The sequence below is a fragment of the Oncorhynchus gorbuscha genome, unplaced genomic scaffold (genome assembly GCF_021184085.1).
Source record: "Oncorhynchus gorbuscha isolate QuinsamMale2020 ecotype Even-year unplaced genomic scaffold, OgorEven_v1.0 Un_scaffold_1874, whole genome shotgun sequence".
In the NCBI taxonomy this organism is placed as follows: domain Eukaryota; kingdom Metazoa; phylum Chordata; class Actinopteri; order Salmoniformes; family Salmonidae; genus Oncorhynchus; species Oncorhynchus gorbuscha.
In genome coordinates this window covers 30368-58305 of record NW_025746530.1, presented here as the reverse complement: position 1 = coordinate 58305, position 27938 = coordinate 30368, and the positions used below count along the sequence as shown (strand labels likewise).

At 46.8% G+C, this 27938-nt stretch overlaps 1 protein-coding gene across 3 annotated transcripts; it reads left to right on the top strand.

Moving 5' to 3' along the window:
* On the top strand, positions 1 to 27870 carry LOC124024483 (CD9 antigen-like). Of its 3 annotated transcripts, XM_046338384.1 has the most exons (10): positions 68 to 86; positions 122 to 331; positions 384 to 716; positions 20280 to 20382; positions 22183 to 22280; positions 22503 to 22577; positions 23628 to 23729; positions 24114 to 24203; positions 26700 to 26783; positions 27353 to 27870. In XM_046338384.1, the coding sequence occupies exons 3-10, from the start codon at positions 660 to 662 to the stop codon at positions 27416 to 27418; spliced, it is 675 nt and encodes a 224-aa protein (XP_046194340.1). In that variant the 5' UTR covers positions 68 to 86; positions 122 to 331; positions 384 to 659; the 3' UTR covers positions 27419 to 27870. The 3 variants fall into 3 exon arrangements, with proteins under 3 accessions (XP_046194342.1, XP_046194341.1, XP_046194340.1); XM_046338386.1 differs by having other exon boundaries at positions 1 to 331; positions 489 to 716; XM_046338385.1 differs by having other exon boundaries at positions 1 to 331; positions 419 to 716.
* The last annotated feature ends 68 nt before the right edge of the window (positions 27871 to 27938 follow it).

Here is a 27938-nt window from a genome sequence, read left to right as displayed (position 1 = left end):
AAGAACAAGTGAGGTTGGAGGGTGTGGCTCAGGAATTCTCCACAGACCTCTCTCCTTCGTGTTCTTTCACAGGTTTCTTTCCGCAGGTTTAACTCTGACTAGACTTCTCTGGGAACCGTAGGTTTAACTCTGACTAGACTTCTCTGGGAAACGTAGGTTTAACTCTGACTAGACTTCTCTGGGAACCGTAGGTTTAACTCTGACTAGACTTCTCTGGGAACCGTAGGTTTAACTCTGACTAGACTCCTCTGGGAAACGTAGGTTTAACTCTGACTAGACTTCTCTGGGAACCGTAGGTTTAACTCTGACTAGACTTCTCTGGGAAACGTAGGTTTAACTCTGACTAGACTTCTCTGGGAAACGTACTTCTCTGGGAAACGTAGGTTTAACTCTGACTAGACTCCTCTGGGAAACGTAGGTTTAACTCTGACTAGACTTCTCTGGGAACCGTAGGTTTAACTCTGACTAGACTTCTCTGGGAACCGTAGGTTTAACTCTGACTAGACTTCTCTGGGAAACGTAGGTTTAACTCTGACTAGACTTCTCTGGGAACCACAGGTTTAACTCTGACTAGACTTCTCTGGGAACCGTAGGTTTAACTCTGACTAGACTTGTCTGGGATATTTCTCTCCACCACCAAACCTGTGCTGTATTTTACCATGGGAGTCGTAGGAGGAATCAAATACCTGATGTTCATGTTCAACTTCCTCTTCTGGGTAAGTGCTCTGAGATATCAACCTTCTGTCTCATATTCTCTCTACTGAGTCCACTCTTTACCTGCGCCTGGGTGGCAGGTAGCCTACTGGTTAGAGCAGGGGTGTCAAAGTCAAATGGACGGAGGGCCAAATAAAAAATTTAGCTACAAGCCGAGGGCCGGACTGTTCGAATGTTCATTGAAAAAATTTTAAATGACGCATATAGTCTAGTGAACTTAATTGAACCTACTGAAAACCTAACAAATATATTCCAATATGATCAGATAAATAAAGCAATATTTTCTTATGGCTCTGTCAGTAATCTTTAATTTTCAACAGACACAAAAGACAAATTTCCTTTATATAAAAATCCCCATAACATGAACATTAAATGAAAGAAACCGGTATTCAAGGCACCATCAGTAGCCTATATTTTCTATTTTAGCAAAAGTGGGCTAAATTTACTTCAAAGAAAAAAACAATAATAGCAATTTTCTATCATCCACTCAACTGAAATATTTTTAAAATATAATTGGATTGAAATACAATAAAATAAAGTGCAAAAATCTATTAATCAAAAACAACACTTTGTTTAATGAGAAGTAACATGCAGTGAAAACAAATATTAAACTTTAACTTTTAAACTTGAACTGAGTAAAAACTCTAAATATGTGATTGCACAGTAATGTTCACTTGTTTGAGGTTGAGGGTGATACTTGGTGGTGTCCCATCTTTTCCACAAGTTCATCAATGTTCGGGGTAAGGCTCTGAGCTGAGGAAATCCTCAGAATTGAGTGGAGGTGTTCAGCAGTAAGTCGACTTCTGTGTGATGTTTTGTTCAAGTTCATCAAAGAAAACAGTTGTTCACACAGGTATGTGCTGCCAAACATAGACAACGTTTGAGCAGCCTGGATGCGCAGCTGGGGCATTGTGTCGGGGAGGAAACGGGCGAACTCCGCAGCACCCACTGCCGCATATTTTGCCCTCAGTGCATCATTGCATTGGAGGTCATTCAACTCCATTTGGAGGTTTGGTGGTGAGCTTTCCACGTCAACAGCAAATGGGTTACCGAGCAGTTCCAACCTGCTTTTTTGTGCTTCAAAGTCAGCAAATCGGCGTCGAAAGTCAGCGGCAAGCATACCTATTTTATCAGCCAACTGTGCGCTCGGGAACGCACTGGTAGAGAGCTTCTCTTTCATGGTCTGGCAGCTGGGAAAGTGGCTCAAATTTTCTTTCCGCATCTGCGTCTCCCACAGAGTCAGTTTGGTTTTAAATGCCTTCACTGTACTGTACATATCAGAGATGACACGATCCCGACCCTGCAGCTGCAAGTTCATTGCATTCAGATGACTTGTAATGTCACACAGAAAAGCCATTTCACACAAAACATTTCGTCTCGGAGTTGTGTTGTGTCTTTCCCTTGCTGTCCAAGAACAGACAAATCTCCTCACGAAGCTCGAAACATCTTTGAAGCACCTTTCCCTGGCTTAGCCATCGCACCTCTGTGTGATAAGGCAAATCACCATGCTCCGTTTCTAACTCCGTCAGAAATGCCTTGAACTGGCGGTGATTCAAACCTTTGGCTCTGATAAAGTTAACTGTGCGCGTGATGATGCTCATTACATGCTCCATTTTCAAGGCTTTACCGCACAACGCTTCCTGGTGTATGATACAATGATAAGCTGTCAGCTCACCTGTCGCGTTTTCCTCTTGCATCTTTTCCCGTATCTTTGCCACCAGTCCGCTCCTGTGTCCACACATCGCAGGTGCTCCGTCGGTTGTCAAACCCACAAGTTTTTCCCAAGGCAGCTCCATCTCATTTACACATCTTGACACCTCTTCATACAAATCATGCCCCGTAGTTGTGCCATGCATAGGACGTAAAGCCAAAAACTCCTCTGTCACGCTTAGGCTGGAGTCCACTCCGCGGATGAAAATTGACAACTGGGCAATGTCAGAAATGTCGGTGCTCTCATCCACAGCCAAGGAATATGCAATGAAATCTTTTCCCTTTTTCACAAGCTGCTCTTTTAGATTGATGGACAACTGGTCTACTCTCTCGGCAATGGTGTTTCTGCTCAGACTCACATTTAAAAAGAGTTGCCTTTTTTCTGGGCAAACTTCGTCACAAACTTTAATCATGCAGTTTTTGATGAAATCCCCCTCCGTAAATGGCCGGGCTGATTTAGCGATCTCTTCTGCCAAAATAAAACTGGCCTTGACAGCAGCCTGGCCTTGTGATTTGGCTTTTTTGAACAGAGCCTGTCGAGATTTGAGGCCTCGTTTTAATTCCTCTGCCTTTTGTAGCCTTTGTTCCATGTCCATATTCTTGTTTTTGTCCGCGTGTTTCGTTTCATAATGTCGTCTCAGATTATACTCTTTCAGTACCGCCACACTTTCTCCACACAGAAGACACACAGGTTTTCCAGCTACCTCCGTGAACAAATACTCCGACTCCCACCTTGTTTGAAACCCCCGGTTCTCAGTGTCCACCTTCCGTTTTGCCATTTTTGATGGGTATCTGAAAGTTAATTTTACTGTGATGCTGACAACTGCTGTGCCAATAAATATTGAAATGAAGCAGCCTACTGCTCGGTGCGTCACCGTTGCATTGTGGGAAATGTAGTATTGGTGCGTGTAAAAGATCTGCGGGCTGCCGGCTTGCTGCGGTCTGCGGGCCGGTTCTAATAATAAATCAAGATCATCCCAGGGGCCGTAAAAAACCTTCTCGCGGGCCGGATGTGGCCCGCGGGCCTTGACTCTGACATATGTGGGTTAGAGCATTGAGCCAGTAACTGAAAGATTGCTGGCTCGAATCCCCATCTGTTGTTCTGCACCTGAACAAGGCAGTTAACCCACTGTTCCTCGGTAGGCTGTCATTGTAAATCAGAATTTCGTCACAACTTCCTTGCCTAGTTAAAAAAAAATGACCCTCTCTCTTTTGTCACATTCTCTCTTCTCTTTTACAATGTTATCAGCATTTTGGTGGTCAGCTGTTTGTTGGCCATAGTGAGAAAATAGAATGATTAACACTGAGAAGCTAAATCAGACTGGACGAGTGTCTGGTTGTTTCCCTTGGTTGGTAAGGTACACTCTGTCTGACTGTGTGTGATATATCATCCAGGTCTTATGTTATTATATTATTATATATTTTTTAAGACAGCAATACAAACATTGACATTCATTGTACTGTTGAATGGGATGGCCAATTTAGAGGACAGAACTAAACTGAACTCACACACACACACAAAATAACACTAAATCCTATTAGTATTGGTACATGTATAAGAAAACAGCAGATAGTCATTTCAAGCAGTGTAGTTAAAGCCTAAATAAATATTGAGTGGAGTACAGCACAGAGTAGCAGCAGATCGTCAACCCAGTTATGAAGCGGGACGAGACCATTTATCCACTATCGGCTGACATATTTTGTAAAACAGACTTCTATTGGAGGTATTGTATCTTTTCATATGTATTACATTCCCTAAATCCTGTAACCACATTTCAAAGGTAGGTACAGTCTCCAATTTCCAAAATTGCAATATGAGCCTCTTGGCTAATAGAGTACAAAGAGAGACAGCCTTCCCTTCCTGGTTATTCCCATCAACTGTAGAGCAGAGAACAACAGAGCGATCAATGGGTCTGGGGCTAAAACTCTATCGAAGGCTTTAGATAAGTCATCAAAAATGAGAGCCCAGTAAGCCTGTAACTTAGGACATGTCCAGAATAAGTGGGTCAACGTCCCCTCGTCCTGCTTGCACCTCTCACACAGTGGTGAGGTGTCTGGGAATATTTTATGCAGTTTAACCTTTGAGTAATGTAACCTGTGTATCACCTTAAACTGTACAAGGTTGTGTCTGGCATTCACTGAACTGTGGTTTATATTCCTGAGAGCTTCTACCCAGTCCTCATCTCAGAGCTTCTACCCAGTCCTCATCTCAGAGCTTCTACCCAGTCCTCATCTCAGAGCTTCTACCCAGTCCTCATCTGAGAGCTTCTACCCAGTCCTCATCTGAGAGCTTCTACCCAGTCCTCATCTGAGAGCTTCTACCCAGTCCTCATCTCAGAGCTTCTACCCAGTCCTCATCTCAGAGCTTCTACCCAGTCCTCATCTCAGAGCTTCTACCCAGTCCTCATCTCAGAGCTTCTACCCAGTCCTCATCTGAGAGCTTCTACCCAGTCCTCATCTCAGAGCTTCTACTCAGTCCTCATCTCAGAGCTTCTACCCAGTCCTCGTCTCAGAGCTTCTACCCAGTCCTCATCTCAGAGCTTCTACCCAGTCCTCATCTCAGAGCTTCTACCCAGTCCTCATCTCAGAGCTTTACCCAGTCCTCATCTCAGAGCTTCTACCCAGTCCTCATCTGAGGGCTTCTACCCAGTCTTCATCTCAGAGCTTCTACCCAGTCCTCATCTCAGAGCTTGACCCAGTCCTCATCTCAGAGCTTCACCCAGTCCTCATCTGAGATTTCTGAACCAAGTTCTTGTTCCCAAGCCCTTTTAATAGTGTCTATGGATACCTCTTGGGGGCCTGTAGCACATCATACAGTCTAGAGACCGACCCTTTCTATAGCACATCATACAGTCTAGAGACTGACCCTTTTAATAGTGTCTATGGATACCTCTATAAGGGCCTGTAGCACATCATACAGTCTAGAGACTGACCCTTTCTATAGCACATCATACAGTCTAGAGACTGACCCTTTCTGTAGCACATCATACAGTCTAGAGACCGACCCTTTTGAATGGGGTTCGATAAGGATCAAGCTATCTAATGTAGGACTATTTGGCTTACTGCCATACTGTGGGATTTGTGTCCTTAAGCAGTTCCTGATTTGGAGGTATCTGAAAAAATGTGTTGTTGGCATGTTGAACTTTCCCTGTAATTGTTGAAATGAAGCTAACTGACCATCTATGTATAGATTACCAATTGTTGTGAGCCCCTTCTACCTCCACTGTGAAAACACCACATCATCCAATGCAGGGTGGAAAGCATGATTCAGGCAAATTGGGCTGTCAATGTAAACAGTGGGTATGTTAAGAAAATACCTCATCTGTTTCCAGATCATAAGAGTATGAGAAATGACTGGATTAGAGTCATACGTGTCTTTTTCCACATATTCTGGACTATTAACAAGTGCAGGGAGTGAGGAACGTTGACAGGAGGCCTGCTCAATCAAAAGCCATATGAAGGCATGTCATTCTGACGGATCCCAGGTAAACTTTCCCTCCAGAAAGACAATGTTCAGATTAGCAGCCCAATAATACAGTTTGAAGTGAGGAAGGCCAAAGCCCCCCCTCTATCTTGTACTTGCATAAATGCTTCTTTGAAATTCTGTCTGCCTTGTTATATACAGTATACATTGACCAAGGTTATTGGTTTCGAATTCAGTATACAAGCCACAATAACATACCGACCATTAGGATCTGAAATGGAGGTTGAGTAAACAAAAGGAATGTTTTTCTTTATCAGGATTGCTACCCCTCTCGCTTTTGCATCAAAGTTATACTGGTATATCTGACCGATCCAGACAACTCGTAGCTTGGCCTGAGCCGAGCGTTTGATGAGCTTCTTGAAGTGATTTATTTTATTTTATTTATTTTTATTTCACCTTTATTTAACCACGTAGGCTAGTTGAGAACAAGTCCTAATTTGCAACTGTGACCTGGCCAAGATAAAGCATAGCAATTCGACACATACAACAACACAGAGTTACACATGGAATAAACAGACATACAATCAATAATACAGTAGAAAAAGTCTATATAGTGTGTGTGCAAATGAGGTAGGATAAGGGAGGGAGGTAAGGCAATAAATAGGCCATGGTGGCGAAGTAATTACAATATAGCAATTAAACATTGGAATGGTAGATGTGCAGAAGATTAATGTGCAAGTAGAGATACTGGGGTGCAAAGGAGCAAGATAAATAAATACAGTATGGGGATGAGGTAGATATATGGGCTGTTTACAGATGGGCTATGTACAGGTGCAGTGATCTGTAAGCTGCTCTGACAGCTGGTGCTTAAAGCTAGTGAGGGAGATATGAGTCTCCAGCTTCAGTGATTTTTACAGTTCGTTCCAGTCATTGGCAGCAGAGAACAGGAAGGAAAGGCGACCAAAGGAGGAATTGGCTTTGGGGGTGACCAGTGAGATATACCTGCTGGAATGCGTACTATTGGTGGGTGCTGCTATGGTGACCAGTGAGCTGAGATAAGGTGGGGCTTTACCTAGCAGAGACTTGTAAATGACCTGGAGCCAGTGGGTTTGGTGACGAGTATGAAGCGAGGGCCAACCAACGAGAGCGTACAGGTCGCAGTGGTGGGTAGTGTATGGGGCTTTGGTGACAAAACGGATGGCACTGTGTAACCTGCTTGGAATAGAGGAATTGGTTTTATACATTACCACAAGGGATATGTTTAGTTTACCTAAAATACAGCACCCTGTCCAATGTGTTGGTAGGTAGAGACGGGCTTGATCACCACAGATCCAATAATGATCAGTAAATGTTGCCGAGCCAAATTGATGAGGAGAATGATCATCAGTTTCCGCATCAATAATGGTGTGTCCCACCCTCAGTCTAATGGGGTATCCAGAGCTGCATGTTCCCGTCTTCCAGCTACATCCTATTGGGGAGACACAAGTTTTCCACGTCACCCTCAGTCTAATGGGGTATCCAGAGCTGCATGTTCCCGTCTTCCAGCTACATCCAATTGGGGAGACACAAGTTTTCCACGTCACCCTCTATAATTGACACATGTTGACATTCCCAGATTGGATTCATTTAATTGTGGTATGGAAATATTGCTTGGATTGTGACAATGACAGGTTCTGAATGGGGTTCTCCAGGGTTGGATCAGGACAGGTCCTGAATGGGGTTCGCCAGGGTTGGATCAGGACAGGTTCTGAATGGAGTTCGCCGGGGTTGGATCAGGACAGGTTCTGAATGGGGTTGGATCAGGACAGGTTCTGAATGGGGTTGGATCAGGACAGGTTCTGAATGGGGTTGGATCAGGACAGGTTCTGAATGGGGTTTGCCGGGGTTGGATCAGGACAGGTTCTGAATGGGGTTCGCCGGGGTAGGATCAGAACAGGTTCTGAATGGGGTTCGCCGGGGTTGGATCAGAACAGGTTCTGAATGGGGTTCGCCGGGGTTGGATCAGAACAGGTTCTGAATGGGGTATCCAGGGGTTGGATCAGAACAGGTTCTGAATGGGGTTCAGGGGTTGGATCAGAACAGGTTCTGAATGGGGTTCGCCGGGGTTGGATCAGGACAGGTTCTGAATGGGGTTGGATCAGAACAGGTTCTGAATGGGGTTCGCCGGGGTTGGATCAGAACAGGTTCTGAAGAGCGGGGTTGGATCAGAACAGGTTCTGAATGGGGTTCGCCAGGGTTGGATCAGAACAGGTTCTGAATGGGGTTCGCCGGGGTTGGATCAGGACAGGTTCTGAATGGGGTTGGATCAGAACAGGTTCTGAATGGGGTTCGCCGGGGTTGGATCAGAACAGGTTCTGAATGGGGTTCGCCGGGGTTGGATCAGAACAGGTTCTGAATGGGGTTCGCCGGGGTTGGATCAGGACAGGTTCTGAATGGGGTTGGATCAGAACAGGTTCTGAATGGGGTTCTCCAGGGTTGGATCAGGACAGGTTCTGAATGGGGTTCGCCGGGGTAGGATCAGAACAGGTTCTGAATGGGGTTCGCCGGGGTTGGATCAGAACAGGTTCTGAATGGGGTTCGCCGGGGTTGGATCAGAACAGGTTCTGAATGGGGTTGGGGTTGGATCAGAACAGGTTCTGAATGGGGTTCGCCGGGGTTGGATCAGGACAGGTTCTGAATGGGGTTGGATCAGAACAGGTTCTGAATGGGGTTGACGGGGTTGGATCAGAACAGGTTCTGAATGGGGTTCGCCGGGGTTGGATCAGAACAGGTTCTGAATGGGGTTCGCCAGGGTTGGATCAGAACAGGTTCTGAATGGGGTTCGCCGGGGTTGGATCAGGACAGGTTCTGAATGGGGTTGGATCAGAACAGGTTCTGAATGGGGTTCGCCGGGGTTGGATCAGAACAGGTTCTGAATGGGGTTCGCCGGGGTTGGATCAGAACAGGTTCTGAATGGGGTTCGCCGGGGTTGGATCAGGACAGGTTCTGAATGGGGTTGGATCAGAACAGGTTCTGAATGGGGTTCTCCAGGGTTGGATCAGGACAGGTCCTGAATGGGGTTCGCCAGGGTTGGATCAGGACAGGTTCTGAATGGAGTTCGCCGGGGTTGGATCAGGACAGGTTCTGAATGGGGTTGGATCAGGACAGGTTCTGAATGGGGTTGGATCAGAACAGGTTCTGAATGGGGTTGGATCAGGACAGGTTCTGAATGGGGTTGGATCAGGACAGGTTCTGAATGGGGTTCGCCGGGGTTGGATCAGGACAGGTTCTGAATGGAGTTCGCCGGGGTTGGATCAGGACAGGTTCTGAATGGGGTTGGATCAGGACAGGTTCTGAATGGGGTTGGATCAGGACAGGTTCTGAATGGGGTTGGATCAGGACAGGTTCTGAATGGGGTTGGATCAGGACAGGTTCTGAATGGGGTTTGCCGGGGTTGGATCAGGACAGGTTCTGAATGGGGTTCGCCGGGGTAGGATCAGAACAGGTTCTGAATGGGGTTCGCCGGGGTTGGATCAGAACAGGTTCTGAATGGGGTTCGCCGGGGTTGGATCAGAACAGGTTCTGAATGGGGTTCGCCGGGGTTGGATCAGAACAGGTTCTGAATGGGGTTCGCCGGGGTTGGATCAGAACAGGTTCTGAATGGGGTTCGGGGTTGGATCAGGACAGGTTCTGAATGGGGTTGGATCAGAACAGGTTCTGAATGGGGTTCGCCGGGGTTGGATCAGAACAGGTTCTGAATGGGGTTCGCCGGGGTTGGATCAGAACAGGTTCTGAATGGGGTTCGCCAGGGTTGGATCAGAACAGGTTCTGAATGGGGTTCGCCGGGGTTGGATCAGGACAGGTTCTGAATGGGGTTGGATCAGAACAGGTTCTGAATGGGGTTCGCCGGGGTTGGATCAGAACAGGTTCTGAATGGGGTTCGCCGGGGTTGGATCAGAACAGGTTCTGAATGGGGTTCGCCGGGGTTGGATCAGGACAGGTTCTGAATGGGGTTGGATCAGAACAGGTTCTGAATGGGGTTCTCCAGGGTTGGATCAGGACAGGTTCTGAATGGAGTTCGCCGGGGTTGGATCAGGACAGGTTCTGAATGGGGTTGGATCAGGACAGGTTCTGAATGGGGTTGGATCAGAACAGGTTCTGAATGGGGTTGGATCAGGACAGGTTCTGAATGGGGTTGGATCAGGACAGGTTCTGAATGGGGTTCGCCGGGGTTGGATCAGGACAGGTTCTGAATGGGGTTCGCCGGGGTTGGATCAGAACAGGTTCTGAATGGGGTTCGCCGGGGTTGGATCAGAACAGGTTCTGAATGGGGTTCGCCGGGGTTGGATCAGAACAGGTTCTGAATGGGGTTCGCCGGGGTTGGATCAGAACAGGTTCTGAATGGGGTTCGCGGGGTTGGATCAGAACAGGTTCTGAATGGGGTTCGCCGGGGTTGGATCAGGACAGGTTCTGAATGGGGTTGGATCAGAACAGGTTCTGAATGGGGTTCGCCGGGGTTGGATCAGAACAGGTTCTGAATGGGGTTCGCCGGGGTTGGATCAGAACAGGTTCTGAATGGGGTTCGCCGGGGTTGGATCAGGACAGGTTCTGAATGGGGTTGGATCAGAACAGGTTCTGAATGGGGTTCGCCGGGGTTGGATCAGAACAGGTTCTGAATGGGGTTCGCGGGGTTGGATCAGAACAGGTTCTGAATGGGGTTCGCCGGGGTTGGATCAGGACAGGTTCTGAATGGGGTTCGCCGGGGTTGGATCAGGACAGGTTCTGAACAGGTTGGATCAGGACAGGTTCTGAATGGGGTTCGCCGGGGTTGGATCAGAACAGGTTCTGAATGGGGTTCGCCGGGGTTGGATCAGAACAGGTTCTGAATGGGGTTCGCCGGGGTTGGATTTGAATAGGTTCTGAATGGGGTTCGCCGGGGTTGGATCAGAACAGGTTCTGAATGGGGTTCGCTGGGGTTGGATCAGAACAGGTTCTGAATGGGGTTCGCCAGGGTTGGATCAGGACAGGTTCTGAATGGGGTTTGCCGGGGTTGGATTGAACAGGTTCTGAATGGGGTTGGATCAGAACAGGTTCTGAATGGGGTTGGGGTTGGATCAGAACAGGTTCTGAATGGGGTTGGATCAGGACAGGTTCTGAATGGGGTTGGATCAGAACAGGTTCTGAATGGGGTTCGCCGGGGTTGGATCAGAACAGGTTCTGAATGGGGTTCGCCGGGGTTGGATCAGGACAGGTTCTGAATGGGGTTCGCCGGGGTTGGATTTGAATAGGTTCTGAATGGGGTTCGCCGGGGTTGGATTTGAATAGGTTCTGAATGGGGTTCGCCGGGGTTGGATCAGAACAGGTTCTGAATGGGGTTCGCCGGGGTTGGATCAGGACAGGTTCTGAATGGGGTTGGATCAGGACAGGTTCTGAATGGGGTTCGCCGGGGTTGGATCAGGACAGGTTCTGAATGGGGTTGGATCAGGACAGGTTCTGAATGGGGTTGGATCAGGACAGGTTCTGAATGGGGTTGGATCAGAACAGGTTCTGAATGGGGTTCGCCGGGGTTGGATCAGAACAGGTTCTGAATGGGGTTGGATCAGGACAGGTTCTGAATGGGGTTCGCCGGGGTTGGATTTGAATAGGTTCTGGTACACGGGATCTAGGTTCTAAGATGATTCTACTGTACCAATGTGAACAATAAAATCCCACTCGTAAATATTTAGTTATTTTGTATTTATCCCTCCAGTGTTCTACCTAGTGAAGGTTGACCCCCTGTGTTCTCATTGGATAAGAGCCCTTCTAGTGCACATAGAGTGTCATTAATGCTGACCTCTACTGAATACTGTAAGAATGGGGAGATCGCTGAATGTGGAAACAAGCTACATACATAACAGGAGGTATTTCCTAACATCGGTTCAGTCTTTACTGTGTAGTTAAGCAGTGACCACCAAGTGTTTTCCTCGTGGTTCCTACTGTGATGCTCATCCAGTGGATGCATTGACCTTCTGCTTCTTCCGGTACTGGAGCGGTTATTGTTTGCTGGACTCCTGTCCTGAGTCTGCCGTTGGCTCGAGCTGGAGTGGCTGTTAATTAAGTCTCGCTGGAGTGGCTGAGCTAATTAAGTCTCGTCCTGAGTCTGCCGTTGGCTCGAGCTGGAGTGGCTGTTAATTAAGTCTCGTCCTGAGTCTGCCGTTGGCTCGAGCTGGAGTGGCTGTTAATTAAGTCTCGTCCTGAGTCTGCCGTTGGCTCGAGCTGGAGTGGCTGTTAATTAAGTCTCGTCCTGAGTCTGCCGTTGGCTCGAGCTGGAGTGGCTGTTAATTAAGTCTCGTCCTGAGTCTGCCGTTGGCTCGAGCTGGAGTGGCTGTTAATTAAGTCTCGTCCTGAGTCTGCCGTTGGCTCGAGCTGGAGTGGCTGTTAATTAAGTCTCGTCCTGAGTCTGACGTTGGCTCGAGCTGGAGTGGCTGTTAATTAAGTCTCGTCCTGAGTCTGCCGTTGGCTCGAGCTGGAGTGGCTGTTAATTAAGTCTCGTCCTGAGTCTGCCGTTGGCTCGAGCCAGATTGCGACTTATAGCTACAATGGGTCCTGAGGTCTATCTGCAGAATCTCAGACAAGTTCTGTATCACCAGGTTTACAAAGTGGGAGCCATTGTCGCTGGCTACTTTAGATGGTAACCCCCACCTTGGGATGATCTCCCTAAGGAGATTCAGTGGGATGTCGACATGGGAAAGCCTCTACCCACTTGGAGAAGGCATCCACTATCACCGGACAATATTTGTAACCCTGACAAGGAGAGAGTTCAATAAAATCCATCATTATGTGTTCAAATGGTCCTTCAGGGGTCAGATGAGCCGACAGTGGCATGGGAATCCCTCTTCCCATGTTGTTAGTCATACAAATCACACATCTTACACAAAATTGTTCAGCAAACACAGAAAACCCAGGTGCAAACCAAAATGTATTTACAAAATCAACAACTCCCCCCTTTGACACATGATCCCTTCCATGTGACAACTTAGCTAAGTAGGGGAAACATGGACGTGGTAAGACTGGTAGCCCAGCCGGGCCCAGCCAGAGTTTCTGCACCTGGTCATACAGTATGCATATAGTTGTTTCCACTTCCTCAACAGGAACAACAGATGATTGCAAGTCAGAGATATCAGTGAGAGAGAAGAGGTTATGACCAGGAAGTTAAACCATCTGTAACACAGGGCGTCTCCACGGAGACAGCTGCAGCCTTAGCTGCCGAGTCAGCCATAGCGTTACCTTTGGAGACAGGGTCGGAAGAGTTAGCATGAGCAAGGCACTTACAAACAGCACCTTCAGAAGGGAGCCAAATAGACTTTAGTTATCAACACGTTTTGAATGAGAGAATGTCTGACCAGAGGAAGAGGTCAGGAAGCAACTCTGTTTCCACAGAATCATGTACCACACCAAAGGCATATCTGCTATCTGTATAGATGGTAGCAGACTGGCCTTTAGCTAATATGCCAGCTCTAGTGAGTGCAAAGAGTTCTGCTGCTTGGGCAGAAAGGTGGGAGTGTAATTTAGCACTTTCCAGTCTGGTTGAGGCAGTAGTAACCGCATACGCAACCAATGGTTCTCCTTTCTCAGCCATCTACAAACAGTTCCACATGTGTGTTTAGCAAAGGGACATCAGTTAAATCCAGCCTTGGTTTAGAGACAAGCTCCACCAGGGCGGCACAGTCGTGCGGCTCTCCATCGTCCACAGTGCACCTCTTCAGGGTCACATGAGACATTGTCAGACGAACATTCTGATAATGCAGCAGTAGAGCTGGTGTTAGATCGGCCGTCATTCTGATAATGGAGCTGGTGTGAGATGGGCCGTCATTCTGATAATGGAGCTGGTGTGAGATGGGCCGTCATTCTGATAATGGAGCTGGTGTTAGATGGGCCGTCATTCTGATAATGGAGCTGGTGTGAGATGGGCCGTCATTCCGATCATGGAGCTGGTGTGAGATGGGCCGTCATTCTGATAATGGAGCTGGTGCTAGATGGGCCGTCATTCTGATAATGGAGGAGTGGAGCTGGTGTTAGATGGGCCGTCATTCTGATAATGGAGCTGGTGTTAGATGGGCCGTCATTCTGATAATGGAGCTGGTGTGAGATGGGCCGTCTTTGCCTGTGAAATAAGATCATGAACTGCATGAGGCACGTGTACAGTGAGTTCACACATGACAACAATGTCTGCACAAGCCATCACAGCTGCAGTAGCTGCAGCCACAGCTCTCAAACAACAAACCAGACCTCTGGCCACACTGTCCAGCTGTTTGGAATAATACCCAACTGGGCGCTGCTTTCCTCCATGATCCTGTGTTAAAACAGATGACATAAAACCATTTTTCTCACAAACAAAGCAGTTAAAAGGTTTAGACTGGTCAGGGAGCCCCACACAGGGAGAAGTAGTCATGAGTTGTTCCAGTCTGGTCAGAGCAGTCAGTCCCTCTGGTGTCCACTTCATTTTGCCCTCATAGCCATTTTGCTACACTCGCATTAACATCTGCTAACCATGTGCATGTGTATGTGACAAATACATTTGATTTGATAAATAAGGTCAGCAAGCGGCTGCACACCTCAGCATAGTCAGGTAACCACGCCCTACAATAGCCTGCCATACAAGTCAATGACATCGGCTGTGGGACGGAGAGAATAGCCTGTATCCTCTCTGTACCCAGCTGCCTGCCATTGGGAGTGATGTCATGACCCAGATACTTCACTGTCTGTGAAACCAACTGTAACTTCTTCTTTGAAACTTTGTGGACAGAAATATCAACAGACCCGCAGTATCAGTTTCACAAGATTCCATTGAGCACAACAACAAATCATCCACATACTGAATCAGAATGCTGATTCATCCACATACTGAATCAGAATGCTGATTCATCCACATACTGAACCAGAATGCTGATTCATCCACATACTGAATCAGAGTGCTGATTCATCCACATACTGAATCAGAATGCTGCTGATTCATCCACATACAGAATGCTGAATCAGAATGAACCAGAAGCTGATTCATCCACATACTGAATCAGAATGCTGATTCATCCACATACTGAATCAGATTCATCCACATACTGAATCAGAGTGCTGATTCATCCACATACTGAATCAGAATGCTGATTCATCCACATACTGAACCAGAATGCTGATTCATCCACATACTGAATCAGAGTGCTGATTCATCCACATACTGAATCAGAATGCTGATTCATCCACATACTGAATCAGAATGCTGATTCATCCACATACTGAATGATTCATCCACATACTGAACCAGAATGCTGATTCATCCACATACTGAATCAGAGTGCTGATTCATCCACATACTAAATCAGAGTGCTGATTCATCCACATACTGAATCAGAGTGCTGATTCATCCACATACTAAATCAGAGTGCTGATTCATCCACATACTGAATCAGAGTGCTGATTCATCCACATACTGAATCAGAGTGCTGTCCTCAGGGGGTATAACACCATACAGATTTTGCACTAGGGCTTCAAATCAAATCAAATGTATTTATATAGCCCTTCGTACATCAGCTGATATCTCAAAGCGCTGTACAGAAACCCAGCCTACATTTACATTTACATTTAAGTCATTTAGCAGACGCTCTTATCCAGAGCGACTTACAAATTGGTGCATTCGCCTTATGACATCCAGTGGAACAGCCACTTTACAATAGTGCATCTAAATCTTTTAAGGGGGGGGTAGAAGGATTACTTTATCCTATCCTAGGTATTCCTTAAAGAGGTGGGGTTTCAGGTGTCTCCGGAAGTTGGTGATTGACTCCGCTGTCCTGGCGTCGTGAGGGAGTTTGTTCCACCATTGGGGGGCCAGAGCAGCGAACAGTTTTGACTGGGCTGAGCGGGAACTGTACTTCCTCAGTGGTAGGGAGGCGAGCAGGCCAGAGGTGGATGAACGCAGTGCCCTTGTTTGGGTGTAGGGCCTGATCAGAGCCTGGAGGTACTAAGGTGCCGTTCCCCTCACAGCTCCGTAGGCGGATGCGAGCTTTAACTCGAAGCCAGTGGAGAGAGCGGAGGAGCGGGGTGACGTGAGAGAACTTGGGAAGGTTGAACACCAGACGGGCTGCGGCGTTCTGGATGAGTTGTAGGGGTTTAATGGCACAGGCAGGGAGCCCAGCCAACAGCGAGTTGCAGTAATCCAGACGGGAGATGACAAGTGCCTGGATTAGGACCTGCGCCGCTTCCTGTGTAAGGCAGGGTCGTACTCTGCGGATGTTGTAGAGCATGAACCTACAGGAACGGGCCACTGCCTTGATGTTAGTTGAGAACGACAGGGTGTTGTCCAGGATCACGCCAAGGTTCTTAGCGCTCTGGGAGGAGGACACAATGGAGTTGTCAACCGTGATGGCGAGATCATGGAACGGGCAGTCCTTCCCCGGGAGGAAGAGCAGCTCCGTCTTGCCGAGGTTCAGCTTGAGGTGGTGATCCGTCATCCACACTGATATGTCTGCCAGACATGCAGAGATGCGATTCGCCACCTGGTCATCAGAAGGGGGAAAGGAGAAGATTAATTGTGTGTCGTCTGCATAGCAATGATAGGAGAGACCATGTGAGGTTATGACAGAGCCAAGTGACTTGGTGTATAGCGAGAATAGGAGAGGGCCTAGAACAGAGCCCTGGGGGACACCAGTGGTGAGAGCGCGTGGTGAGGAGACAGATTCTCGCCACGCCACCTGGTAGGAGCGACCTGTCAGGTAGGATGCAATCTAAGCGTGGGCCGCGCCGGAGATGCCCAACTCGGAGAGGGTGAAGAGGAGGATCTGATGGTTCACAGTATCGAAGGCAGCCGATAGATCTAGAAGGATGAGAGCAGAGGAGAGAGAGTTAGCTTTAGCAGTGCGGAGCGCCTCCGTGATACAGAGAAGAGCAGTCTCAGTTGAATGACTAGTCTTGAAACCTGACTGATTTGGATCAAGAAGGTCATTCTGAGAGAGATAGCGGGAGAACTGGCCAAGGACGGCACGTTCAAGAGTTTTGGAGAGAAAAGAAAGAAGGGATACTGGTCTGTAGTTGTTGACATCGGAGGGATCGAGTGTAGGTTTTTTCAGAAGGGGTGCAACTCTCGCTCTCTTGAAGACGGAAGGGACGTAGCCAGCGGTCAGGGATGAGTTGATGAGCGAGGTGAGGTAAGGGAGAAGGTCTCCGGAAATGGTCTGGAGAAGAGAGGAGGGGATGGGGTCAAGCGGGCAGGTTGTTGGGCGGCCGGCCGTCACAAGACGCGAGATTTCATCTGGAGAGAGAGGGGAGAAAGAGGTCAGAGCACAGGGTAGGGCAGTGTGAGCAGAACCAGCGGTGTCGTTTGACTTAGCAAACAAGGATCGGATGTCGTCGACCTTCTTTTCAAAATGGTTGACGAAGTCATCTGCAGAGAGGGAGGATTCAGGAGGGAGGAGAAGGTGGCAAAGAGCTTCCTAGGGTTAGAGGCAGATGCTTGGAATTTAGAGTGGTAGAAAGTGGCTTTAGCAGCAGAGACAGAAGAGGAAAATGTAGAGAGGAGGGAGTGAAAGGATGCCAGGTCCGCAGGGAGGCGAGTTTTCCTCCATTTCCGCTCGGCTGCCCGGAGCCCTGTTCTGTGAGCTCGCAATGAGTCGTCGAGCCACGGAGCGGGAGGGGAGGACTGAGCCGGCCTGGAGGATAGGGGGCATAGAGAGTCAAAGGATGCAGAAAGGGAGGAGAGGAGGGTTGAGGAGGCAGAATCAGAATCAGAAGGTTTGAGCAGAGGGAAGAGATGATAGGATGGAAGAGGAGAGAGTAGCGGGGGAGAGAGAGCGAAGGTTGGGACGGCGCGATACCATCCGAGTAGGGGCAGTGTGGGAAGTGTTGGATGAGAGCGAGAGGGAAAAGGATACAAGGTAGTGGTCGGAGACTTGGAGGGGAGTTGCAATGCAATGAGGTTAGTGGAAGAACAGCATCTAGTAAAGATGAGGTCGAGCGTATTGCCTGCCTTGTGAGTAGGGGGGGAAGGTGAGAGGGTGAGGTCAAAAGAGGAGAGGAGTGGAAAGAAGGAGGCAGAGAGGAATGAGTCAAAGGTAGACGTGGGGAGGTTAAAGTCACCTAGAACTGTGAGAGGTGAGCCGTCCTCAGGAAAGGAGCTTATTAAGGCATCAAGCTCATTGATGAACTCTCCGAGGGAAGCTGGAGGGCGATAAATGATAAGGATGTTAAGCTTGAAAGGGCTGGTAACTGTGATAGCATGGAATTCAAAGGAGGCGATAGACAGATGGGTAAGGGGAGAAAGAGAGAATGACCACTTGGGAGAGATGAGGATCCCGGTGTCACCACCCCGCTGACTAGAAGCTCTCGGGGTGTGCGAGAACACGTGGGCGGACGAAGAGAGAGCAGTGGGAGTAGCAGTGTTATCTGTGGTGATCCATGTTTCCGTCAGTGCCAAGAAGTCGAGGGACTGGAGGGTGGAGGGAGGCATAGGCTGAGATTAACTCTGCCTTGTTGGCCGCAGATCGGCAGTTCCAGAGGCTACCGGAGACCTGGAACTCCACGTGGGTCGTGCGCGCTGGGACCACCAGATTAGGGTGGCCGCGGCCACGCGGTGTGGAGCGTTTGTATGGTCTGTGCAGAGAGGAGAGAACAGGGATAGACAGACACATAGTTGACAGGCTACAGAAGAGGCTACGCTAATGCAAAGGAGATTGGAATGACAAGTGGACTACACGTCTCGAATGTTCAGAAAGTTAAGCTTACATAGCAACAATCTTATTGACTAAAATGATTAAAATGATACAGTACTGCTGAAGTAGGCTAGCTGGCAGTGGCTGCGTTGTTGACTTTGTAGGCTAGCTGGCAGTGGCTGCGTTGTTGACACTACACTAATCAAGTCGTTCCGTTGAGTGTAATAGTTTCTACAGTGCTGCTATTCGGGGCTAGCTGGCAGTGTTGTTTACGTTACGTTGCGTTAAAAGAACGACAATAGCTGGCTAGCTAACCTAGAAAGTCGCTCTAGACTACACAATTATCTTTGATACAAAGACGGCTATGTAGCTAGCTATGTAGCTAGCTACGATCAAACAAATCAAACCATTGTACTGTAATGAAATGAAGTGAAAATGTGATACTACCTGTGGAGCGAAGCGGAATGCGACCGGGTTGTTCTATTCGGTAGACGTTGGCTAGCTGTTGGCTAGCTAGCAGTGTCTCCTACGTTAAGGACGACAAATAGCTGGCTAGCTAACCTCGGTAAATTAAGATAATCACTCTAAGACTACACACTCTAAACTACACAATTATCTTGGATACGAAGACAGCAAAGACAGCTATGTAGCTAGCTAACACTACACTAATCAAGTCGTTCAGTTGAGTGTAATAGTTTCTACAGTGCTGCTATTCGGTGGACGTTTGCTAGCTGGCTAGCTGCTGGGCAAATAGCAGTGAAGACTACGTTAGGATGGCGAAATACGATAATTACGCAATTATCTTTGATACAAAGACGGCTATGTAGCTAGCTAAGAAGAAATTGCTAAGATTAGACAAGTCAAACCGTTGTACTATAATGAAATGTAATGAAAAAGTTATACTACCTGCGGAGCGAAGTGCGGATGCGACCGCTCGCTCCAACCCGGAAGTGATATGTTATATTACTATATTATTATATTACTGTTATATTATTATATTACTATATTATTATATTACTATCATATTATTATATTATATTACTATATTATTATATTACTATATTATTATATTACTATATTATTATATTTTATATTATTATATTACTATTATATTATTATATTAGTACTATATTATTATATTACTATATTATTATATTACTTTATATTATTATATTACTACTATATTATTATATTACTATATTATTATATTACTACTATATTATTATATTAATATATTATTATATTACTTTATATTATTATATTACTATTATATAATTATATTAGTACTATATTATTATATTACTATTATATTATTATATTACTATATTATTATATAACTATATTATTATATTACTTTATATTACTATATTATTATATTACTATATTATTATATTACTATATTATTATATTATATTATTATATTATTATATTATTATATTATATTACTGTTATATTATTATATTCTATATTATTATATTACCATTATATTATAATGGATGTAGCAGCCTGAAACCAGTTTTCTAGAAAGTGGGTGGGGGGGTAGTCGTATTATTATATTATATTACCATTATAGGATAAGTGCCTGCTGGGTATCATTCCCAAAATCTGAACTGCTCGTTACACTGTTTCTAATGTGTGTGTGTGTGTGTGTGTGTGTGTGTGTGTGTGTGTGTGTGTGTGTGTGTGTGTGTGTGTGTGTGTGTGTGTGTGTGTGTGTGTGTGTGTGTGTGTGTGTGTGTGTGTGTGTGGGGTGGGTGTGGGTGTGGGTGTGTCAGTTGGCAGGAACAGGAGTGTTGGCCGTAGGGCTGTGGCTGCGTTTTGACTCTCGGACTGAGGGACTGTTCAGTGGAGAGGACTCTCCTTCTGTCTTCTTCACCGGTAAGACTGAGCTCTCACCCCTAACCCCTATACCTTAAATCTAACTTCTCACCCCTAACCATAACCCCTCCACCCTAACCCCTACAGCATAAAATATCTCCTCTCAGCTAGTGGTATCATCATGTCTGTTAGAAACTCTAAGGTCCCCAAATAGGTTTCTAACACACACACACTTAATTCTCTACACAGAGTCAGGGGACAGGGGTCAGGGACAAAGGGTCAGGGACAGAGTCAGGGGTCAGGGAAAGAGTCAGGGGTCAGGGACATAGTCAGGGACAGAGTCAGGGGTCAGGGACAGGGTAAGGGGCCAGGGACAGGGTAAGGGGTCAGGGACAGGGTAAGGGGTCAAGGAAGAGTCAGGGGTCAGGAACAGAGTCAGGGACAGGGTAAGAGGTCAGGGACAGAGTCAGGGGTCAGGGACAGGGTAAGAGGTCAGGGACAGAGTCAGGGGTCAGGGACAGGGTAAGGGGTCAGGGGTTGTGGACAGGGTAAGGGGTCAGGGACAGAGTCAAGGGTCAGGGACAGGGTAAGAGGTCAGGGACAGAGTCAGGGGTCAGGGACAGAGTCAGGGACAGGGGTCGTGGACAGGGTAAGGGGTCAGGGACAGAGTCATGGGTCAGGGACAGAGTCAGGGGTCAGGGACAGAGTCAGGGGTCAGGGGCAGGGTAAGGGGTCAGGGAAGAGTCAGGGGTCAGGTACAGAGTCAGGGACAGGGCTCAGGGACAGGGTCAGGGACAGAGTCAGGGGTCAGGGACAGAGTCAGGGACAGGGCTCAGGGACAGGGTAAGGGGTCAGGGACAGAGTCAGGGGTCAGGGACAGAGTCAGGGACAGGGGTCATGGACAGGGTAAGGGGTCAGGGACAGAGTCAGGGGTCAGGGACAGAGTCAGTGCATGGTGTGTGTGTGTATGGTGTGTGTGTGCATGGTGTGTGTGCATGGTGTGTGTGTATGGTGTGTGTGTGTGTGTGTGTGTGTGTATGGTGTGTGTGTGTGTATGGTGTGTGTGCATGGTGTGTGTGTCCATGGTGTGTGTATGGTGTGTGTGCATGGTGGGTGTGCATGGTGTGTGTGTATGGTGGGTGTATGGTGTGTGTGTGTGGTGTGTGTGCATGGTGGGTGTGCGTGGTGTGTGTGCATGGTGGGTGTGTATGGTGTGTGTGTATGGTGTGTGTGTGTGTGTGGTGTGTGTGTATGGTGTGTGTGCATGGTGTGTGTGCATGGTGTGTGTGTGTGGTGTGTATGTATGGTGTGTGTGCATGTGTGTGTGTGGTGTGTGTGTGTGTGTGTGTGTGTGTGTGTGTGTGTGTGTGTGTGTGTGTGTGTGTGTGTGTGTGTGTGTGTGTGTGTGTGTGTGTGTGTGTGTGTGTGTGTGTGTGTGTGTGTGTGTGTGTGTGTGTGTGTCATGGTGTGTGTGCATGGTGTGTGTGCATGGTGTGTGTGTATGGTGTGTGTATTCATGGTGTGTGTGTATGGTGTGTATTCATGGTGTGTGTGTGTGTGTGTGTGTGTGTGTGTGTGTGTGTGTGTGTGTGTGTGTGTGTGTGTGTGTGTGTGTGTGTGTGTGTGTGTGTGTGTGTGTGTGTGATGTGATCATGTGTATTCATGGTGTGTGTGTGTGCATGGTGTGTGTGTGTATGGTGTGTGTGCATGGTGTGTATTCATGGTGTGTGTGTGTGTGTGTGTGTGTGTGTGTGTGTGTGTGTGTGTGTGTGTGTGTGTGTGTGTGTGTGTGTGTGTGTGTGTGTGTGTGTGTGTGTGTGTGTGTGTGTGTGTGTGTGTGTGTGTGTGTGTGGTCCACAGGTGTGTATATTCTGATCGCTGCGGGGGCGTTGATGATGGTTGTTGGGTTCCTGGGCTGCTGTGGAGCCATTAAGGAATCCCCCTGTATGCTCGGACTGGTGAGGATCAATGATGGTGATCATAGAATACAATGATAACACACTTTTCATTGCAAGGCCTCACACCCTGTCTGTCTCTCGTTCTCCCCCTGTCTGTCTCTCTCTCCTGTCTGTCTCTCTCCCCGCCCCCTGTCTGTCTCTCTCTCCTGTCTGTCTCTCTCCGCGCCCCCTGTCTGTCTCTCCCCCCACCCCCTGTCTGTCTCTCGTTCTCCCTCTCTCCAGTTCTTCTTCTTCCTGTTGTTGATCTTTGGGGTGGAGGTAGCAGCAGGGATCTGGGGGCTCTCCAATAAAGACACGGTAACACACTCAGAGGCTGTTTCACTGTTTGTTGTTCTTACTGTGGCCAGACCATCAGACCATCTATTACAGATCAATACAAAACCTTAGCATCTCTCCATTCTCATGTCTCTCCTCCTGTCTGTCTCCCCCTCCCCTGTCTGTCTCTCTTCTCTCCCCCTGTCTGTCTCCCCTTCCCTCTCTGTCTCTCTTCTCTCCCCCTGTCTGTCTCCCCCTCCCCTCTCTGTCTCTCTTCTCTCCCCTGTCTGTCTCTCTTCTCTCCTCATGTCTGTCTCCCCTTCCCTCTCTGTCTCTCCCCACCCCCTGTCTGTCTCCCCCTTCCCTGTCTGTCTCTCCCCACCCCTGTCTGTCTCCCCCTTCCCTCTCTGTCTCTCTTCTCTTCCCCTGTCTGTCTCCCCCTTCCCTGTCTGTCTCTCCCCACCCCTGTCTGTCTCCCCTTCCCTCTCTGTCTCTCCCCACCCCTGTCTGTCTCTCCCCACCCCTGTCTGTCTCCCCTCCCCTCTCTGTCTCTCTTCTCTTCCCCTGTCGGTCTCTCTTCTCTCCTCCTGTCTGTCTCCCCCTTCCCTGTCTGTCTCTCCCCACCCCTGTCTGTCTCCCCTTCCCTCTCTGTCTCTCCCCACTCCCTGTCTGTCTCCCTCTCCCCTCTCTGTCTCTCTTCTCTTCCCCTGTCTGTCTCTCTTCTCTCCTCCTGTCTGTCTCCTCCTTCCCTCTCTCTCTCCCCACCCCATGCCTGTCTCCCCCTCTCCTCTCTGTCTCTCTTCTCTTCTCCTGTCTGTCTCCCCCTCTCCTCTCTGTCTCTCCCCACCTCCTGTCTGTCTCCCCCTTCCCTCTCTGTCTCTCTTCTCTTCCCTGTCTGTCTCTCTTCTCTCCTCCTGTCTGTCTCCCCCTTCCCTCTCTGTCTCTCTTCTCTTCCCCTGTCTGTCTCTCTTCTCTCCTCATGTCTGTCTCCCCTTCCCTCTCTGTCTCTCCCCTCCGGCGTCCCTTGTCTCCCCCTTCCCTGTCTGTCTCTCCCCTCTGGCGTCCCTTGTCTCCCCGTCTGTCTCTGTTTAGGTGGTGGAAGACATCACAGAGTTCTACAAGCAGACTTACAATAACTACATGAACACCAAGCAGGAGGCCCTGAAGGAGACATTACGCCTCATACACTTTGGAGTGAGTACACACACACACACACACACACACACACACACACACACACACACACACACACACACACACACACACACACACACACACACACACACACACACACACACACACACACACACACACACACACACACACATAACTGTCTGTCTGTCTGTCTGTCTGTCTGTCTGTCTGTCTGTCTGTCTGTCTGTCTGTCTGTCTGTCTGTCTGTCTGTCTGTCTGTCTGTCTGTCTGTCTGTCTGTCTGTCTGTCTGTCTGTCTGTCTGTCTGTCTGTCTGTCTGTCTGTCTGTCCACACACATAACTCTAACACAACAGTCCAGGGTATGTCTGTCTGTCAAGTGTACAGTAGAACTAAAATTGTGTTTCCTGTGTTTCCCTGGGGCAGCTGAACTGCTGCGGCCTGACAGGCACGATAATTGACAGCGCCAGGGAAACCTGCCCAAAGAAGGAAGGACTGGAGGCTCTGATTACCACGGTAACAAACATAACCCCTGCCGCAACAACTATTTGAGTGATGAGCTATTATAGTATAGGGTAGAAGTGTATATTATAGGTTATTATAGGGTAGAAGTGTATATTATAGGTTATTATAGGGTAGAAGTGTATATTATAGGGTAGAAGTGTATATTATAGGGTAGAGGTGTATATTATAGGGTAGAGGTGTATATTATAGGGTAGAGGTGTATATTATAGGGTAGAGGTGTATATTATAGGGTAGAGGTGTATATTATAGGGTAGAGGTGTATATTATAGGGTAGAGGTGTATATTATAGGGTAGAGGTGTATATTATAGGTTATTATAGGGTAGAAGTGTATATTATAGGTTATTATAGGGTAGAAGTGTATATTATAGGGTAGAAGTGTATATTATAGGGTAGAGGTGTATATTATAGGGTAGAGGTGTATATTATAGGGTAGAGGTGTATATTATAGGGTAGAGGTGTATATTATAGGGTAGAGGTGTATATTATAGGGTAGAGGTGTATATTATAGGGTAGAGGTGTATATTATAGGGTAGAGGTGTATATTATAGGGTAGAGGTGTATATTATAGGGTAGAGGTGTATGTTATAGGGTAGAGGTGTATATTATAGGGTAGAGGTGTATATTATAGGGTGTTATAGGGTAGAGGTGTATATTATAGGGTAGAGGTGTATATTATAGGGTAGAAGTGTATATTATAGGGTAGAAGTGTATATTATAGGGTAGAAGTGTATATGATAGGGTAGAGGTGTATATTATAGGGTAGAAGTGTATATTATAGGGTAGAGGTGTATATTACAGGGTAGAGGTGTATATTATAGGGTAGAGGTGTATATTATAGGGTAGAGGTGTATATTATAGGGTAGAAGTGTATATTATAGGGTAGAGGTGTATATTATAGGGTATTATAGGGTAGAGGTGTATATTATAGGGTAGAAGTGTATATTATAGGGTAGAGGTGTATATTATAGGGTAGAGGTGTATATTATAGGGTAGAGGTGTATATTATAGGGTAGAGGTGTATATTATAGGGTAGAGGTGTATATTATAGGGTAGAAGTGTATATTATAGGGTAGAGGTGTATATTATAGGGTATTATAGGGTAGAGGTGTATATTATAGGGTAGAGGTGTATATTATAGGGTATTATAGGGTAGAGGTGTATATTATAGGGTAGAGGTGTATATTATAGGGTAGAGGTGTATATTATAGGGTATTATAGGGTAGAGGTGTATATTATAGGGTATTATAGGGTAGAGGTGTATATTATAGGGTAGAGGTGTATATTATAGGGTAGAGGTGTATATTATAGGGTAGAGGTGTATATTATAGGGTAGAGGTGTATATTATAGGGTAGAGGTGTATATTATAGGGTAGAGGTGTATATTATAGGGTAGAAGTGTATATTATAGGGTAGAGGTGTATATTATAGGGTAGAGGTGTATATTATTGGGTAGAGGTGGATATTATAGGGTAGAAGTGTATATTATAGGGTATTATAGGGTAGAAGTGTATATTATAGGGTAGAGGTGTATATTATAGGGTAGAGGTGTATATTATAGGGTATTATAGGGTAGAAGTGTATATTATAGGGTAGAGGTGTATATTATAGGGTAGAGGTGTATATGATAGGGTATTATAGGGTAGAAGTGTATATTATAGGGTAGAGGTGTATATTATAGGGTAGAGGTGTATATTATAGGGTAGAGGTGTATATTATAGGGTAGAAGTGTATATTATAGGGTAGAGGTGTATATTATAGGGTAGAGGTGTATATTATAGGGTAGAGGTGTATATTATAGGGTATTATAGGGTAGAGGTGTATATTATAGGGTAGAGGTGTATATTATAGGGTAGAAGTGTATATTATAGGGTAGAAGTGTATATTATAGGGTAGAAGTGTATATTACAGGGTAGAGGTGTATATTATAGGGTAGAAGTGTATATTATAGGGTAGAAGTGTATATTATAGGGTAGAAGTGTATATTATAGGGTAGAAGTGTATATTATAGGGTAGAGGTGTATATTATAGGGTAGAGGTGTATATTATAGGGTAGAAGTGTATATTATAGGGTAGAGGTGTATATTACAGGGTATTATAGGGTAGAGGTGTATATTATAGGGTATTATAGGGTAGAAGTGTATATTATAGGGTAGAGGTGTATATTACAGGGTAGAGGTGTATATTATAGGGTAGAGGTGTATATTATAGGGTAGAAGTGTATATTATAGGGTAGAGGTGTATATTATAGGGTAGAAGTGTATATTATAGGGTAGAAGTGTATATTATAGGGTAGAGGTGTATATTATAAGGTAGAGGTGTATATTATAGGGTAGAGGTGTATATTATAGGGTAGAAGTGTATATTATAGGGTAGAAGTGTATCTTATAGGGTATTATAGGGTAGAGGTGTATATTACAGGGTAGAAGTGTATATTATAGGGTAAAAGAGTTGTAGCAGTGTGTAATCTCAGTGTGTTGTTCTGTCAGAGTTGCCCAGCGGCCATTGACGAGGTGTTCAACTCTAAACTCCATATCATTGGAGGAGTGGGCATCGGAATTGGAGTCCTCATGGTGAGAACAGCCAATCAACTCTCTCCTCTCCTGTCTCGTCCTCTCCTTCACTCCTCTCTCCTCTCCTTCCTCTCTCTCCTCCTCCCCTCTCCCTCTCTCTCCTCTCCTGTCTCGTTCTCTCATTCACTCCTTTCTTTTCTATCCGTCCTCCTCTCTCCTCTCCTTCCTCTCTCTCCCTCTCTCTCCTCTCCTCCTCCCCTCTCCCTCTCTCTCCTCTCCTCCACTCCTCTCCTTCACACCTCTCTCTCCTCTCCTTCACACCTCTCTCTCCTCTCCACTCCTCTCTCTCCTCTCTCCTCTCCTTCCTCTCTCTCCTCCTCCCCTCTCCCTCTCTCTCCTCTCCTCCACTCCTCTCCTTCCTCTCTCTCCTCCTCCCCTCTCCCTCTCTCTCCTCTCCTCCACTCCTCTCCTTCACACCTCTCACTCCTCTCTTTTCTATCTCTCCTTCACTCCTCTCTCCTCTCCTTCCTCTCTCTCCTCCTCCCCTCTCCCTCTCTCTCCTCTTCTCCACTCCTCTGTCCTCTCCTTCCTCTTGTCCTCTAATGATATGTAGTTTCTCTTCTGTCCAGATCTTTGGGATGATCTTCAGCATGCTGCTGTGCTGTGCCATCAGGAGGTCCCGTGACATCATGTAGACTCAGACTCTGCCATTCCATGCACTTAACTTATCTGTGTGTCTGTCCTCAATAGATGTTAAATGCTCACTAGGTTTGTACTGCCATTTGAGTTAGTTGTCAGTTTTAGGGTGGCAGCCAACCAGCCAGCCAGTCAGTCAGGCTCTACCCTGGATGGAAACTCAGTCTCCTGTGAATGTGTGGAGCCGTGCTGAGGTTTTGTAACAATGTAATCAGTGTATCGTTTCATCACTGTAGAAGCAAAACGCCTTCAAATCTGCCAGAATTTAATCTGTTGTATGTGCTTTAAAAACCTGACTATGTTTCTCCTCATATTGCCTGTTTGTTCAGCTACATGGACTGTAACAACTTTATGGCAGAGTACAGATTTTATAAACATTTTTATTGCAACTATTTTGATGAACTAAGATGTATATTTCTTTGAATTGCCAAATAAAATGACTTAATATGGATGTCAGACTGTGAGTGACTGTGGAGATGGATGTGGGGATTAGATCTAGTGACTGTGGAGTTGGATGTG